Here is a 15,981-nt window from a genome sequence, read left to right as displayed (position 1 = left end):
AGGGAATGGAGATTTGAAGAAGATCTGACAGATAGGGGGGCGCAAGGTTATGGCTTTGAATGTATAGAGAAGTATTTTGAAGTTGATTCTAAGTTTGACAGGAAGCCAGTGGAGCTGTCGGAGGATGGGGGTGATATGATGGAAGGAGGGGGTTCTCGTGATGATCCGGGCTACTGAATTCTGAACAAGTTGAAGTTTATGGAGGAATTTTTGATGGACACCGAAGAGGAGTGAGTTGCAGTAGTCAATATGGGAAGTGACGAGACTGTGAACAAGGATAGCGGTGGTGTGCGGAGTGAGTGAGGGACGGAGGCGGTTTATATTGCGAAGGTGGAAATGAGCGGACCGGGTAATGTTATTGATGTGGGAGTGAAAGGATGGTGAACTGTCAAGGATGACACCCAGACTCTTCACCTGGGGGGAAGGAGATATAGTGGCATTATCAATTGTGAGGGAGAAACTGTCGGCTTTGTTTAGAGTGGATTTGGTACCGACGAGTAGGAGTTCAGTTTTATTGCTGTTTAGCTTGAGGAAATTGTGGGTGAACCAAGATTTGATTTCTGAGAGACAGTGAGAGAGGGACGAGGGTGGGAGGGAAGCGTCGGCTTTGCCGGAGAGATAGAGCTGGGTGTCATCCGCAAAGCAGTGAAAGTGTAAGCCAAATTTGCGGAAAATGTTTCCGAGTGGAAGGAGGTAGACAATGAAGAGGAGCGGACCGAGGACAGAACCCTGGGGAACACCAGAAGAAACGGGGAGGGATTGTGAAGTAAAAGAATCAAGTTGAATGAACTGAGAGCGGCCAGTGAGATATGAGTGGAACCAATGTAGAGGGGTGTTGGTGATGCCTATGCTAGAGTCTATTGAGGAGGATGGGGTGAGAGATTGTGTCGAAGGCTGCACTCAGGTCAAGGAGGATGAGGATGGAGATAAGGCCAAAGTCTGCTGCCATGAGAAGATCGTTTGTGATTTTTATGAGGGCTGTTTCAGTACTGTGACGGGGACGGAAGCCGGACTGGAATTGTTCATAAAGACTATTGTCGGTGAGGTGGGAGTGGAGCTGAGAGGCGACAGTTTTCTCCAGAATTTTCGAGATGAAGGGAAGATGGGAAATGGGGCGTAGGTTATTGAAGTCATTGGGATCTGAACCAGTTTTTTTTCAGGATTGGGGTGACAGCTGCAGTTTTGAAGAGCACAGGAACAATTCCAGTCGACGGAGAGGAATGGATAATGGCTGAGATGAAGGGAAGCAGAGAGGGTAGGCAGGATTTGACCAGAACTGTGGGGAGGGGATCAAGCTGACAGGAGGAAGTCTTGGATTTAATGATGAGGTCTGAAATTATTGAGAGATGGGGGAGTTCAAAAGAAGAGAACAGTTTGCAAGGGGTGAGAGGGTCAGATGAGGAGAAAGGTACAGAGGAGCCCAGATGCTGGTGGATTCTGTTGATTTTTTCATTGAAAAAGAGGAGAAGTGCGTTGCAGGTGTCACGAGAGTAAAAGTGAGGTGGTAGGGAGTCAGGAGGTTGAGTGATTCTGTTCCAAAGGGAAAAGAGAGTCTTAGTATTTCCAGCATTGGAGCAGATGAGTCTGGAGTAGTAATGTGATTTTGCTTGGGAGATGGAGTCCTTGTAGAGGGATAGTTGAGCTGGTTGAATGTTACCAGCGGTTTGCACCATGTTGTGAACCTTCCATGAAGGCATCCCTTAATGCAAAATTTGACACAATTTGCCTGCAGACTCCAGAATATACAGTACTGGACTTCTGCTGATGCTGTGAAAAAAATCTTGCTTTGTAATTTATCTATTGCAACCAATTTTATGATTCACCACCTCGATTATGTTCTCATGATCTGTTTGATTGTAAATACTGTACAGTACACAGTTGCAAGCCAGCAGTAACTTCTCATTTTATTTGCAGCTTTTCAGCCAACCTGAATATTTATAAGTCTTCTGTTGATGTGCTGACATAATTTACCATTTCTTCTCCCTCTTTTGCGATTTTCTGCCATTGGCAGCTTTCTTTTTTGCCTCTCCATCTTGAGCTCCCTGTCATCAGACATTTCAAATGGAAACACTCATGCTCCGGCACGTGCCCGACGTGTGTGTGCGTTGGGGTGTGAGTAGAGGAGAGAAGAGAAGAGATGACAGGCCTCTGTTATTTTTCATATAATTACGTGTGAACAAACAACTGCTTTATAAAATACCTACTCAAAATAATTTTCCTCCCATCGCTTTGGTGCCTCTTCTGGCGCAGCGCCCGTACGCTGCAAATGGTGCATACCCGCTTTTTGCACCACTGCTAGTACATCTTACTCTTTGATTTGGGCCCCCGGGCATCTTTTCTAAAACCATAAGCCTGGAATTTGGGTTTTATATTGGACAGTGATTTTAAATTGGACTGGTAAATTTGTGCTGTTGTGAAATCCAGCTTTTTTTTTTAAATCTTAGACAGTATGCTTATGTAAAGCCTCTCCTTTCAGAACAGCACATAGAAACAGAAATGCATGCCTGCATTACATCTTGACTGGATTACTGAAGTGCACTTTATTTTGGAGTCAGCCAGTCCTCCCTCAAGCGCCTCCAGTTGCTCCAAAATACTGCTGCTTGTATGAAGGAGCACATAACTCCAATTATGGCCTCCCTTCAATGACTCCTTGATCATTTTAGTTCATTTTAAAGAGGAAGTCAAGTTAAAAATGTGCTCTACGATATGTCACTAGTATTCTGCTTAATATTGTATTTGTGGAATACGAATTGAGTAGCAAGATTAAGATTAAGATATCCTTTATTTGTCCCACAATGGGGACATGTACAGACTTGCTGTCACCTGACAATAATATTACATAAGATAAGAAAACCTTTATTAGACTCGCAATGGAGAAATTCCCAATTCACAGCAGCAAAGCTATGAAAGAAAGAAGATATGAAAGGAAGAAGTAGGACAACAAATTATAGGAGATGCTGAAAAGGCAGCCACCTTCGCGGCGCCATCTTGAAGTCAAAATAACAAAAATAACAACACAACACATAGGACACAGACAGTCGTGCAATCTTCACCACTTTTCTGCATATACTTTGTTGTCTGAAGCAGTTGTAGTTGAAAGAGGAGAGGATCAAAGTGTCCTTTCACCAGTGGGTCATAGACGTCATGCTGAAAATGTTCACACGTCTGCTACAAGCTAAGTTTTGAAAGCAAACACGAAGCTGCAGCGTCCATTGACGAAAAGAGATTAGTTCACTTCTCCTGTCCCACGCTTCGAACTCCAAGCCGCGACTCCCAGTTCCAAATCCGCATCGGCGCTCCGCGCCAACGCTCCTTTCTTCTCATCGTCAGTTCCTCAAGACTTACATCCATCCAGCCGCAGACCGATCTCTCCGCTGAACAAAGCGGGGCTGTGAGAAATGCTGCCCATTACAGGCGCAAGACACAAGCGCCCCGGGACTGTCCAGCAACGACAGTCAAATGGCACTGACATTCCTCCCAGTCAAAAACAGTGCTGGTATACCCATGCTGCCGAGAAGGCGCAACCACCAAGCACAGAGTCTCCTCGATGAATGTTGCAGCCAGAAAATGCTGAAAAAAGTCCACATCAGGTCCACATGACGTAACAACATAAAACAAAGTGACAAAACAAACGCAAAAACAACAAAAAAAGTAAGGCTCATGAGAGCACTTGCCGACGACTGCCTACTCGGGCGCCATCTTGACTTCAAAGTACAAATTACATGAACAAACCCAGAAAACAGGTGAGGTGACATTACGGTTTTTACTTGGAAATTTGGAAATTATGGTATTACACGGGTATGGGTAGTTGGTGCATACGCTAGTTGATAAATAAGGAGGTGATACTGTTTTTGCTTCATTTGAATGTGCTTTTTTTTAAATAACAGATTTTTTAGATGTAATAATGGGGTTTCCATACAAATGTTTTACACATTTTTAAGAGAATGTAGTGAAAATGCCCAAAATGACCACGTGGCCATTTCCATTTGCTATAATTTTGCCAATATTGAGAGGAGAGGAGACTGCCAGCGCCATGGGATGACCTCATACGATAGATAGCGTGTCTCCCATGTAATGTAACACTAAAGTGTTCCCCAAAACAGAACATTTTTCCAGCATAAAAAGCTCAATACAGTATCCCTGTGGCCTTTTGTCCGATTTTCAAAATTCTTGGTGTGCAATACTCAAGTTGAAGTGGCCTTTGCAAACCTTCAGACATTTTCTGTCACATTGTTCCTCAAGGTATATCAAACAACAGGATAATGACCCCAAAGACAAATCGCCTAGTAATGGTAAAGAGCACAGCATTGGATGAATCTGAAGTGGCAATATATGAGCCCTGATTGAACACCAATTGAACGTTTGTGGAAGAGCTGAAACATCTCACCTGGACAAGGCACCCTTCAAACCTGACACAATTGGAGCAGTTTGCTCATGCAGAATGGGCCAAAATACTAATTGAGAGTTGGAGAACTCAGAACTCTCATTGAAAGTCACAAAAATCATTTCAATCGGTTGTGCAACAAAATATTAAGATTAATCTAACTTATTGTGACATAGGAGTTCTGTGATTTTTATTCATTGATTAATTTTCATTACATTTTATTTGTTACTTTTCTCAGAAACTCATTTCTGTGGCAACCGGGGGTTGTTCTTTCATTAACAGAGGGTTTGCAGCAATATTTTCATTCGTGTCACATCTGATATTTTTTTTTTTGCATTTTAAATATTCATACATACATTGATGTGCAGTTCTGCAATGTACTTCAAGCATGACTGCCACCAGGATGTGAAAGAAGTAAACAGACAGTTTACTGGTGCAGTTTTCAAGTGACCCTCAGGTTTTGGACACAAAATTGCAAATAGTTCCCACAATGATTGCCACTACATGCACTGTATTTCAAAAACTCCAACACAGAAAGCTTGTTTGTTTTCTGAAATGATTTATGTCATTTTTAGTTGTTCTTTTGCAAGTCCATCAGGCTGTCAGATCATTCAACAGCCTGCTTTCATTTGGGCTTGATTCTAGTTAGGTATGGATGCCGTGACCACTTGTTCACTACTTGATGTCTTTTGATCAGATTTTGTTCAATGGTTTTATTCGGATGTCATAATGTATTTTTATTTTTTTAACTGCGTTCATAGTCAGCGCATCTTTAGATCTAACCAACCAATAAATCATTGAAATGAGCAATATAACACTTCTAAAGCATTTTAGCAGTTTAACTGGGAAAAAATCTGCAACAGCTTCAAACATGCATCGATGCGATGAACCACAAAAGGAGCCGAGTGGTACCAAGTGTGGTATGACAGTTTGGTTTTTGTGTCCAAAACTGTAAACACTGTTGATTTACCATTGAAAGTTCAGCCAAAGGTTAGCAATGGTATGTATGTCGCTTTGAACCGTGTGGAATTGAGAGAATGACTGTCATGTGTTTCCAAACACATGGTAGCATTTAAACAAGTTCTTGCAAAATTACTCTCACGTTTTGATTTATTTATCTCCGCGTTAGCATTTCGTTACAGTACTTGGGATAATTTCCCTCTCGTACACAACATGCGGTACAATTTCCTCAAGGTGGCGATGAGCTGTAGAAAATGTTCTTCAACTTACCCCCTGCTCAGTCCATCCCAGCTACCACAGAGTGCCAACACACTGGCTAAATTCGCATAATTATTAAATCATGTCATGACAGTCTTTGAAAAGTATAACCATGAGATTGTTATCCTTCCAAATGGAGAGCGAGGCCCTTGCTGTGAGGCCTCATCATGGCCAGAATCTGAGATTTTCAATGAAAATTATCCATGTGAGTTTTACTTGGCCTCTTTAATAAGCAATGTTTCAAATATGTGACATGCTGTGATGCAGCTGTGTTGAGTGTGCTGGGCTACAGTGAGAAAACCCTGCAGGTGTGTTTGATGGAACCCCTGGCAGTGACTCATTCCTGACAGTCATCGCGGTTTGCACGCATACACCAGAGTTAGAGGGCATTGAAATACTGATTGCGTCATCGGCATTGTCAAAACGATCTACGTCAAAAATGACATTCTGTCATATCTACGCCAGGCCTGGAGTTTGTGATTTGTTGCTATGTACAGAAATACTGGCTGCAGGCACACCAACTGCGGAAAACAATCGCAGTGCGCGGCATGTACGATGTAATCTGTGCACAATGTACAAAAACAGCGCTGTGGTCTGCCAGTTATGTTTGGGTGCATTGTGTTTTATAAAGGCGTTTTTGAACATTGTGCTGTCATCATAAATTACATTTAAAGTCACGTAAATTAAATCAAAACTGCTCAATAAACTAATCACCCAACCATACTTGTCTTTACCTCTTGTCCTCACTTGGATCAGTGGGACCCTATCCCATTGACTTTACAGGCATGTTTTTGAAAAATGTCGGAGGAAGTAGCCAAAAAAAAAAAAAAAAACCCACACAAGCACAGGGAGATCTAAACATTCATCAATTGGTTTTCTATAACACTTGTGCACATTTGGGTCATGGGTGAGGTAGAGCCTGTCCCGACTGACTTTAGGCAAGACACGGGCTACACACCGGACTGTAGTCAGATGCCCCTTTTGCATTGCACCGGTTCTACCCTGAAACAGCTTGAAACAGTCGCTTTTCCATGAGACTTTTTCGAGGCCGTGCTGTTACACTGGAACCGTTCCTCAAAACCTCTTCCAACCTGGTTCTAGAATGCAGGTTGAGGAGGGCCGTGATGTCATGGTCATTGGCTGACTGATATAGACATTACTTTAAGTGATGCAGCAAGGAACTCCACTGCTCATGCCCACTTCCTGGTTCTGAGCGAGCGAGAGACAGACAGTCTGCCGCCGCGTCATTAAAATACAGAATATACAGTTAACATGAAGTTGTGGTGACACTTTTAGCAAGGGGTGCACGCTTTTTGTTGGGTCCATTCAATTCAATTGTATTTATAGAGCACTTTTGAACAAGGGGCTCGAGCCCCATCTTTGAATATATCCACTTTCCTCTTTGGGGCCATCGCACATTGCTCAGTGTTAGTCAAGGAACAGACAGGCTCCAATCAAGATAAAAATGCAGATATATTTAAAGATGGGACTTCTCACATAAGCTTTGCTTATTTCATCTCCAGGTACATATGAAAGTATAAATATGGTTAAGATTTGTGCCTTGGTGGTGGGTAGCTGTGTCTCTCTCGCTTGAACCCTGGGATAGATTTATTGTTTATGTGAGATCCGGTGCATTTGATTTGCAATCTGACCACATCATGCAATTGCGATTTATATTTTGAATCACCACAAAACCAGTGGTCGATACATGAAATCTGTGCCAGAATTCCCCCCAATGATTGGCGGCTGTTGTAGTGGAGAAACAACAGAGGCCAGAGCAGGCCAAGTGAGGTCCGGGTAGAGCAGGGCCATGGTCATTTTGGAACCTGAAATGAAATTGCGCCTATAAAGGTTGGAAAGCCCCGATGTTAAAAAAAAACAGCCAAATAAATACATATTGTATCCATAAAGCACCCATGTACACGGCGACTACGATTCCCCATGAAAATACAGTATTTTGTACAAAATCATATATGAGATTTCAGACATCTTCTTCCCTTCCATCTTTTACCTGTCCTAGGGTGCTGAGCTTGCGCCTGCCCTGCAAGCAGACATGGAAGTGAAAGATACCATCCAGGGAGAGAACGGCGAGGTCGTCCAAATCGTCTCTTCTGTGGCTACTTGAGAGAGGCTTCTGCTTTTTGGACTAGCAAAACTTTTACCGCTTATGCGGCACATGCAGAGACTGATAGACATTGATGTCAGAAACCCTGTTTCAAAAAAATCCCCAACGTCAATCACACCGGTGTGTGAACAAGCCATTTTTGTTTGTTGTTGTTGTTGATGTTGTCCCTTGCAAAGCAGATGTTCCTCACGAACTTGACCACGATTCTTCAAAATCAGCTGCTGTCATTGTGGTGTGTTCATCAGAAGAAGGAATCATCCCGCCCTGGAAACCACACCGGGATTATTGTCCATCGAGGGCAGTTGCTGTTAATGCAGCGTGTCGGCACATACACATACTTGTTTACGATGATGAAAAACAGCAACATTGGAGTGTTGAGAAGCCGGGTCCCCTATGATGGTGTGCAACCCCCTGAATGAACATTAAAGTGGAACTTGAAAATTTGCTGAAAATGATTCCTCTCGGGATGAGTTTGTTTTATCGGTCTTCATAATTGAGTCCATATTTTGTCTCTCGGCTGTGAGCTCCTCCCTTCACTTGCCTCATCATGTTCCCATATTGTTCTGATCTGTTGTTTGATTTATCTGTTTGTTGCTTGCTGGGAGAAAACCTTTAGTTTGGAAAGAGGTAGACCGTGAAATGCAAGAGCTGGTGCCACTGTAAGTGGCTTGCAGAATACCAAGGAAAGCCTGAAGGTGTTAATGTCCCCAGCTTTGTCTTTGGAAATATACATCCATGTGAATAAACCATGTTGTTGGTGGTTGTAAAAATGAGTTTTGACTTTGCTTAGTTTTCATTTTCATTCATTTCCATAAATTGAGGTTAGCAAATGGCTACCTTGTGTTTCCAGACTTGCAGTATGACAACATTGTCAACATCTCCAACAAAAGGAGCAAGAAATGCTTAAGATGGGATACCATTTTTAAAAATGGATTCATTTGCCTTTTTGGTAAATATTTATCGTGATTACAAGGCTTCTACAGTATATTGTCAGCCAGCCCGGCAAGTTTCTTCCATCCACTTTGTGCTCGTGTGTTACGGGTGGGGCGGCTGATTCTCAGAAGATGAATTTCTTTGAAAGGTAGCGCGCAAAGAAGATATCGGTGAGATATTGTTGAGGCTGTGTGTATGGCTTTTGGGGAAGTTTCCCATGCTTAGTGTGATGTCATCGTGTATTTTGGAATAGGAGAAAGACACAGGCGACAAAGTGAACTTGATAAAACAACATCCATTTCTGAAGTCTTGACTGCTTCCTCTTGTTTCTCCCTCAGTGTGTTGTTGCTGTCTCTGACCTCTCGACGCGGCCACTTCATCTTGTCCGTTTCCCTCACTCCCTCTCTTATATAACTGCGCTGCTATGCAACTCTCACTCTCTTCCTGCTCGAGTGTTACACCCTATTTACTCCCCTTTTAAAAGTATTTCGCTAAGCTGCTCCAGAGCTTGGAGGGGATCAACTGCAACGTGCATCCTATAAAAACAATCCTGACATCGCTCATTTCAAATGCCTCCTCCCAATGATTACTGTCTCTTGCGCTCAGCGCAGGCTCTTCTCTTCACTTTTACAACCCTGGGTTCCATCCAGGTGTTGCAGTGGTTTTCTTAGCAACGGACCCTCTCTCAGACTGTCTCGAAGATAACCTGCTGGAAAAAGAAACAGAAGCATTGATAGAAGAAAACTATGTTTAGGAAGGAGTGTCCTGACTGACACACGAATAAACAAAGCAAAATGTTCTGCACTTTGTCTTTGGTCGATCTCGCTATTTCTCGATTGAAAAATCCTTGGCAGGGGTATTTAGTTCACTGGCGAGAATGAAGAAGTAACTCCTTTTTATTTCAGACCTTTGTGGGATGAGCAGCACAACTCTGTGTGATTGAAGTCTTAGCGGAACCATCCAGCGATGGAGGTGCTGCCACAACATCATGCGACAATCAGTCAGCAAGTGGACGGTACAGAACGCTCCACTGTTTAATGGTTGTAACCAAAAGGCGTTGGAGAGGAGAAATCAATCAGTCAGGTCTTGGACGACTGTCCCCCTTCATTCTACCAATTGTGTGCTACTAGTTTTGTGGGGGGGAAAAATATACTGAAGCCCTGACCTAGATGGCCCTCATGGCCAATATCATTGACCTAACACATCACAAATGTTCCTCTGGGTCAGGGGTCGGCAACCCAAAATGTTGAAAGAGCCATATTGGACTCAAAAAACAAATATGTCTGGAGCCGCAAAAAATTAAAAGCCGTATCATGAAGGAAACACATGCTGTGTGTGTCTATATTAGCTACATTAGCCTACAATCAAAATGACTACATTGGCTACAAATGCACAAAAGAGCCTTCTTGATTACCGGTAAATATTTTTTTCCCCGTGCAGGGTGTCCCAACCTTTTTTGACCGAAGTTCTACTTTTCGATCAACCAGCCTCCCGGGATCGACCCGTTACCGCTCGCGCGCATACGCACACACTTCCACACACATGCCGAGGCATAGGGCACACTTTTGCAGAGTGTTAACTATCGTAGCTCATGTAACTCTCTGCCCTCCAGATTCCCATAGTCTGCCAGTACCCTCTGTGAAATGAACATGAAACACCTTTTTTTTTTTTAAAATAACAGCCACCTGTCTGGTACCCCACCCTGCTAATAGAAATGTGTCGCAGGCTGTGATACAAATCTTCGTTGACAGAAATGTTGAAATTTAATATTTATTCTACACAATTTTTACAGCATTGTAAAACGTTAAGAATGTTTGCGTCATGTTTGTCCTCCTACAGAAACCATATTAAAGTATATTTCCTTCTCCCATCTTTTTCCATTTTCAAAATTTTTTGAAAAGCTCCAGGGAGCCACTAGGGCGGCGCTAAAGAGCCACATGCGGCTCCCGGAGCCGCAGGTTGCCGACCTCCGCTCTGGGTGAATGCACAATAATTACCACACATGTACTCTTTTTTTTTTTATAAAGTTGCTGTAGCTGTAAAAGCGGGACGACCTCCCATAGTTACAGTATTTCACTTACGTGTGTAGTAGTTGTTCTTACTGTGTGTATATTTTCCTTCTCAGCTCTGGTCTGATTTAATATGTGCATAAGCAGCACACCATGGTTGCTGCTCACCTGCCATCAAACCATTTGGAAGGAAGCATTATCTTGGGATTCATAAAGATCACTGGACACAACAATCATAAACTGCTGACAGAGCCAAGATTGGTCTGATTTATATGAAGAGTGAGATTACACCAGGACTGCAGTGTTTAAATTGGACCTCGTCACGCAATCCTATCAGTCAAAGTGCTATGTGCAAGACATGCAAATGTAGCTTTCCAAGACATCTCTGTTCTCTCGCTCTCCCTGCTCTGTGGTGGCAAATGAGCAAGATTCTGTTTCTGTGGTTGTATTTATTTATTAAACAACACTACATCTTGGAGTGTTGTCTCAGCGTGTCAGATTCTTGTTCTCCGGCACATTTTTCTGAAATAAAACAATACAATTTAAATCATGTTAAGTAGAATAAGAATGAGAAAACCTTTATTTGTCTCACAATGGAGAAATTCCCAATTTATAGCAACAAAATTATCAAAGGGAGCAAGTAGAAGACAGAAAGTATCTACATAAATATAAAATATAAAGATTTAAGGGGTCTAAATAATGCGGATACCGTCAATGATTCATCTTGTGAATATTATTATTTTCAGACATATATTTTATTGATAGGCTGGTACTTTCACCTTACCTACCACATTTAACTGTAATGAGCACAACATTCAGAATTAATCACACACTGAAGCAGACTCCAGCTTTCCAGTGGCATGAGAAGATACTGGATTTAAAAGCCTTGCTCAAGAGCACCTTAGCTGTGTGAATGGGGCCACCTCATGGTTGCTTGAAAGTTGAGGATTGACGACTGCACTCAGAGATAATTATTTTTAAACCGTGTTCTGTTTTGATCTAGAACATGATTGAATACCCTCTCTGTCTTTCATTGCAGCTGCACCGATGAAAGAACACAATTTTGGTTTGGGCGTACAAGCAGGGTTGAACAGGTGTTGATATAGAGGGCAACAATTGGCAGAGATCTTATTTGTTACTCTGAGAAGCTACCTGAAGCTAAAGCGATTTTACGTGTATTTCTTTATTGTTATCTAAACTATTTTGATCTGTAAATTTTATTGACTTAACATGGATGTAAACAGTTTGTAGAGGCTGGTTAAAATATCAAACCTATGAGTGGCAGTGCACCATCCTCATTGTTGTATGTAATTTAATTTTATTTTTTTACCTGATACAGAGTAGTGATAAGTTTGATTAAATAGAATGTATGAACAAAGTTGCCAAGTATAATCCTGCACAGAAGGCTGTATGCTGTGGATCTTTTTTCCTAGGGCATGCAATGAAACAAGCCTACTCAGTGTTGCCAACATTTATTTTACGTTTCCGTTCACATTTTTTTTTTAACAATAAGAAAATCAATTTTTGTGGTTTCATTGGTAACTTCTGGAGAATCGAGACTCCTTCCAGAGCTGGAAATGTTCACCCCCTTGCATCCAGACCACATAGGATTGCCACATGTACAAAGCTGCTAATTTAACAATTTAAACAACTACATTTTTAATGAGTGTGTCATATGATGACGTCACCAAATACGTATACAGCGGACGCTTGCTATTCAGAACGGTAAGTGACCGGGGCGGCCTGTTAATAGAGAAAATCCGTACCCATGATTGACACAAATAAAATGCATTGGGGGGAAAAAAATCAATAAAACCACCAAAATTCTTCCCAAAAAATGCAGGTAAGCATTTTCATATGCGTTTTCCTTAAGAAAGCATATTAAAATAATTGGGGGCGGGGGATCTGGTAATATGTAAAACCAATCTAAACAAATGCCAAGTTTTTAGCACAAGCTGATGATAGCAAAACTTAATACCTAGCTGTAGTTGTGCTGACGCTGAAGCTCTGCTCACCATTTGATATGATAGTGCTCCTTCCACCGGCCTTTGCTGTAGAATGGCAGATGAGACCGAGGAGCCATTCTGCCCAACCTTGGAGAGAGAAATTTGGTTAGGGTGGCAGTTATGTAAATTAGTGCCACTGTTAACATTTCAAGTAAAGACTGAGTAGTCTTTTACCAGCCTACAGAATTTCAGTTCTTTATTTGTGTCTCGATGGATGTTTTTGCTACCATAATATCATCAATATGGCAAATATACACCCTGCACTTAAGAAGTACAGATTTCTCTTTTTCCAAAACCTTTTACCACTAAACTAAAGGGCTGGCGGCCTCCAGAAACTGTTGTGAGCATCCACCGCTTTCTTTTTGATGTTGAGGAAATCCTGATGTAAATTATGTTTCCGTCCTTCCTCTTGATCTTTGCTTCCTGAACGGGTTCATCATTCTAATCTCCTTTACCGTCTCATATTGGCCCACAGTTCCATCCTGATATTGTCACATCTGTCCCTTTTCTTTGGTGTCACCCCTTTAATTCTTTTTAACATCCTCATTTCTGTTGCCTCTAAAATCCTATTCTACGCCCCTCCTGACCGCCATTTGTCCATATCTCAGTGTCGCAACTTCACTTTGAACGCTCTGTTTATACCGCTGTACAGCGGTTGGAATTCCTGTGTCAAGCTTCCATTAACGATGGCTCCGAATTCATTTGCTGCATTTGACTTTTCACATGGACGCGCATGGAGTCACAGATCAACCGGGGTGGTGAGGCTTGGAAAAACCATCCCATGTTTATCCAAACTGATGTTTTTTATGCACAATGCACATAACGGCACGATATTCACCAACTGAGTGTGTGCCTTTAGCATCCTTTCATGTCCGCCCTTCCCCCTTTAACAACCGCATGCTGTCCTCAGTCACATCTGCCTTTCCTCTATATAAGCAGTGCATCGGCACAACATCAGTCAGTCAAGTAAAGCGCGCATCCAAGTCACATAGCAACATTCATAGATTTTGGAACTCGTTGCACACAGAAGGATAAGCATTACTAGGTGCCTCATCCATTTTTGTGAAAATTCAAGGCTTGTAAGTGCGCCTTCTGATTGTGAAAATATGGTACATTAAATATGTGTGTGTGTGTGCGTGCGTGCGTGTGTGGTGTGTGTGTGAGTGTGTGTGTGTTTAAAGTTCTCTGGGCAGAACGTATGATGTAGATCACAAGTGTCAATCTCAAGGTCTCAACGTTGTTTCAACGAGTCACAAATCTGTGAGGTATCTTGAATGGAAGTTCAGTTTATTGAAAATGTAATTACGACTCGGCAGAGTGTCACCTTAGTTTTTAAATGTTGACTCTTCTCCTGACTCTCTCTCTCAGGGTGCCCAATACGTCAACCGCGATAAAAATAAAAATAAAACAAACATTTGTGTGTCTCTATGTGTGTTATTAATATTATATATTTTTATGTTAGTGGACACTGCACCCATTCATTCATTCATTCATCTTCCGAGCCGCTTGATCCTCCCTTGGGTCGCGGGGGGGTGCTGGAGCCTATCCCAGCTGTCTTCGGGCAGTAGGCGGGGGACACCCTGAATCGGTTGCCAGCCAATCGCAGGGCACACAGAAACGACGCTGCACCCATAACGTCCTATTTCAAAAATAAAATAAAATAAAAAAGCAGATCACCTTTAACCTACGGTGACGCCTGACTTGTATCACCGGAAGTTGTTCGCGGTCAGCAGTCTGGAATTGCAGTATGCAATCAGAGCTGTTGCGCAAAAGCTTTTATAGTTATTATTATTCTCATTCGGAGTTTGTGTCATGTACAATTCACTGAGGGCACTGGCAAAGAATGGCAATCTGGAGTGCCGGGAGAAGCATTTTAAAACGGTACACGTGAGCTACTATCGTGAACACGCAGCAAAAGTGGGTCCCATGCTTCCGCGTCAGGTCTCTGTTCAGGTAGGCAATTATTTGACTTTCACAAACTTTTGTGTCTACTTTATTTTTCTGTTTCGTGTCGCTCATCAGGGCATGCGCGTGTAAGTGTGTGTGTGTGCGCGCGTGTGCGGTAACGGGTCAATCGCGTGAGGTTATTTGATTGACAAGTTTGGTCAAAAACAGGTAGCAGATGCTGCAGATATCTCTCTATATCTGCATTGTTTGTTCCTATCCAGAAACGGCAGTTCAGATATCTGCAACATTGTTTTGCTTAGGACAAATGATAACACTTTTGCCATTCATGTGTCTGAGGTTCGGCATTACATATACAATCTGCAATTCATACGCTGTACAGTTATGGATATGGTGGTCATGTGCATATGTTTGTATGCATACATGTGGTCCGTGGGTAGGTGTATAAAATTTTATTAGTGCTTGCTGAGACGCCTAGGGATTGTTGGGGATGTTTCTACAGTGTTTTTTTGGTCTTAACTGTGGATAAGAAAAAACCTCGAAGAAAAAGTGCATTGTAAAAAAAAAGAAGTTTGTAGTTTTTCGGGTGGGAAAATACTGTATTTCTCACAAGTCATTCGATTATACGTTTAGCCGATAACTTTGAAAAATCTTACTTAAATGATCGTTGATGAGGAACACATTGATTCTCCAAATCCGCCTTTTTTACGAGTGCATTGCGTATCAGTCAATCAAGATTTCAACCGCATTTTACGATACCTCTGTATATACATTTTTTTTAAAAAACTATGACATCATCAGTGGAAGTTGAGAGTGTAATAAACCTATTTGAGGTACTGTAGTATGCGTGTATCCGTTTTCAAATGCATGAAATTCGAGTGCCGTAAAACGTCGGCTTTAATTCTGTAAAGTGGGTCCATAAACCTCATAAACTTACTTTAGTGTATCAACAGTCCATGCATTTGTTTTTACGCTACTTCCCACCACTCTCATATTCTTCGCATGCACGTCAGCGTTCTTCTGTTTTGACGCAAGTACATTGCCCATGATGTATATGCGCACCGTGCGTGATGTCATGAGCGCAGCAGTAGTGCGGCGTCAAGTCTCGGGCGAATCACGCGTTTGAAAGCGGAGAGCGCGCACGAGCGCTCAAGAGTCCCAACTTCCTCTTGATGTCACCTGGGGACCAACGAGCAGGAAGGAACACTTTGACGCCTCGTTGGTGTTTATGTGAAACTTTCGAAATACGACTGATAATTCCATTCTGAAGGGAGTTTCTTGGAGTGGAGTGGAGAATTTAGAGGGGAGGTCCTCTCGCGTTTTAGGGACCAGATGTGTGAGAGAGGAGGGGTGCAAACACAACCAGAAACACACACCGCTCAAGCTGGCAGCACAGACCTT

At 42.3% G+C, this 15,981-nt stretch overlaps 1 protein-coding gene across 4 annotated transcripts in view; it reads left to right on the top strand.

The window, feature by feature from the left end:
• Nucleotides 1-8,497, top strand: part of banp (BTG3 associated nuclear protein) — a 49,799-nt gene extending 41,302 nt beyond the window's left edge. For all 4 annotated transcript variants that reach the window (XM_052060904.1, XM_052060905.1, XM_052060903.1 and 1 more), the window contains one exon: nt 7,623-8,497. In XM_052060904.1, coding sequence (XP_051916864.1) covers nt 7,623-7,727 — 105 coding nt within the window. In that variant the 3' untranslated portion in view covers nt 7,728-8,497. The remainder of the gene's footprint in view (nt 1-7,622) is intronic.
• The last annotated feature ends 7,484 nt before the right edge of the window (nt 8,498-15,981 follow it).

The sequence above is a fragment of the Hippocampus zosterae genome, chromosome 3, assembly GCF_025434085.1.
Source record: "Hippocampus zosterae strain Florida chromosome 3, ASM2543408v3, whole genome shotgun sequence".
Taxonomy (NCBI): domain Eukaryota; kingdom Metazoa; phylum Chordata; class Actinopteri; order Syngnathiformes; family Syngnathidae; genus Hippocampus; species Hippocampus zosterae.
Note: the sequence above shows the minus strand (reverse complement) of the source record. Positions and strands in the feature narration are given on the sequence as shown.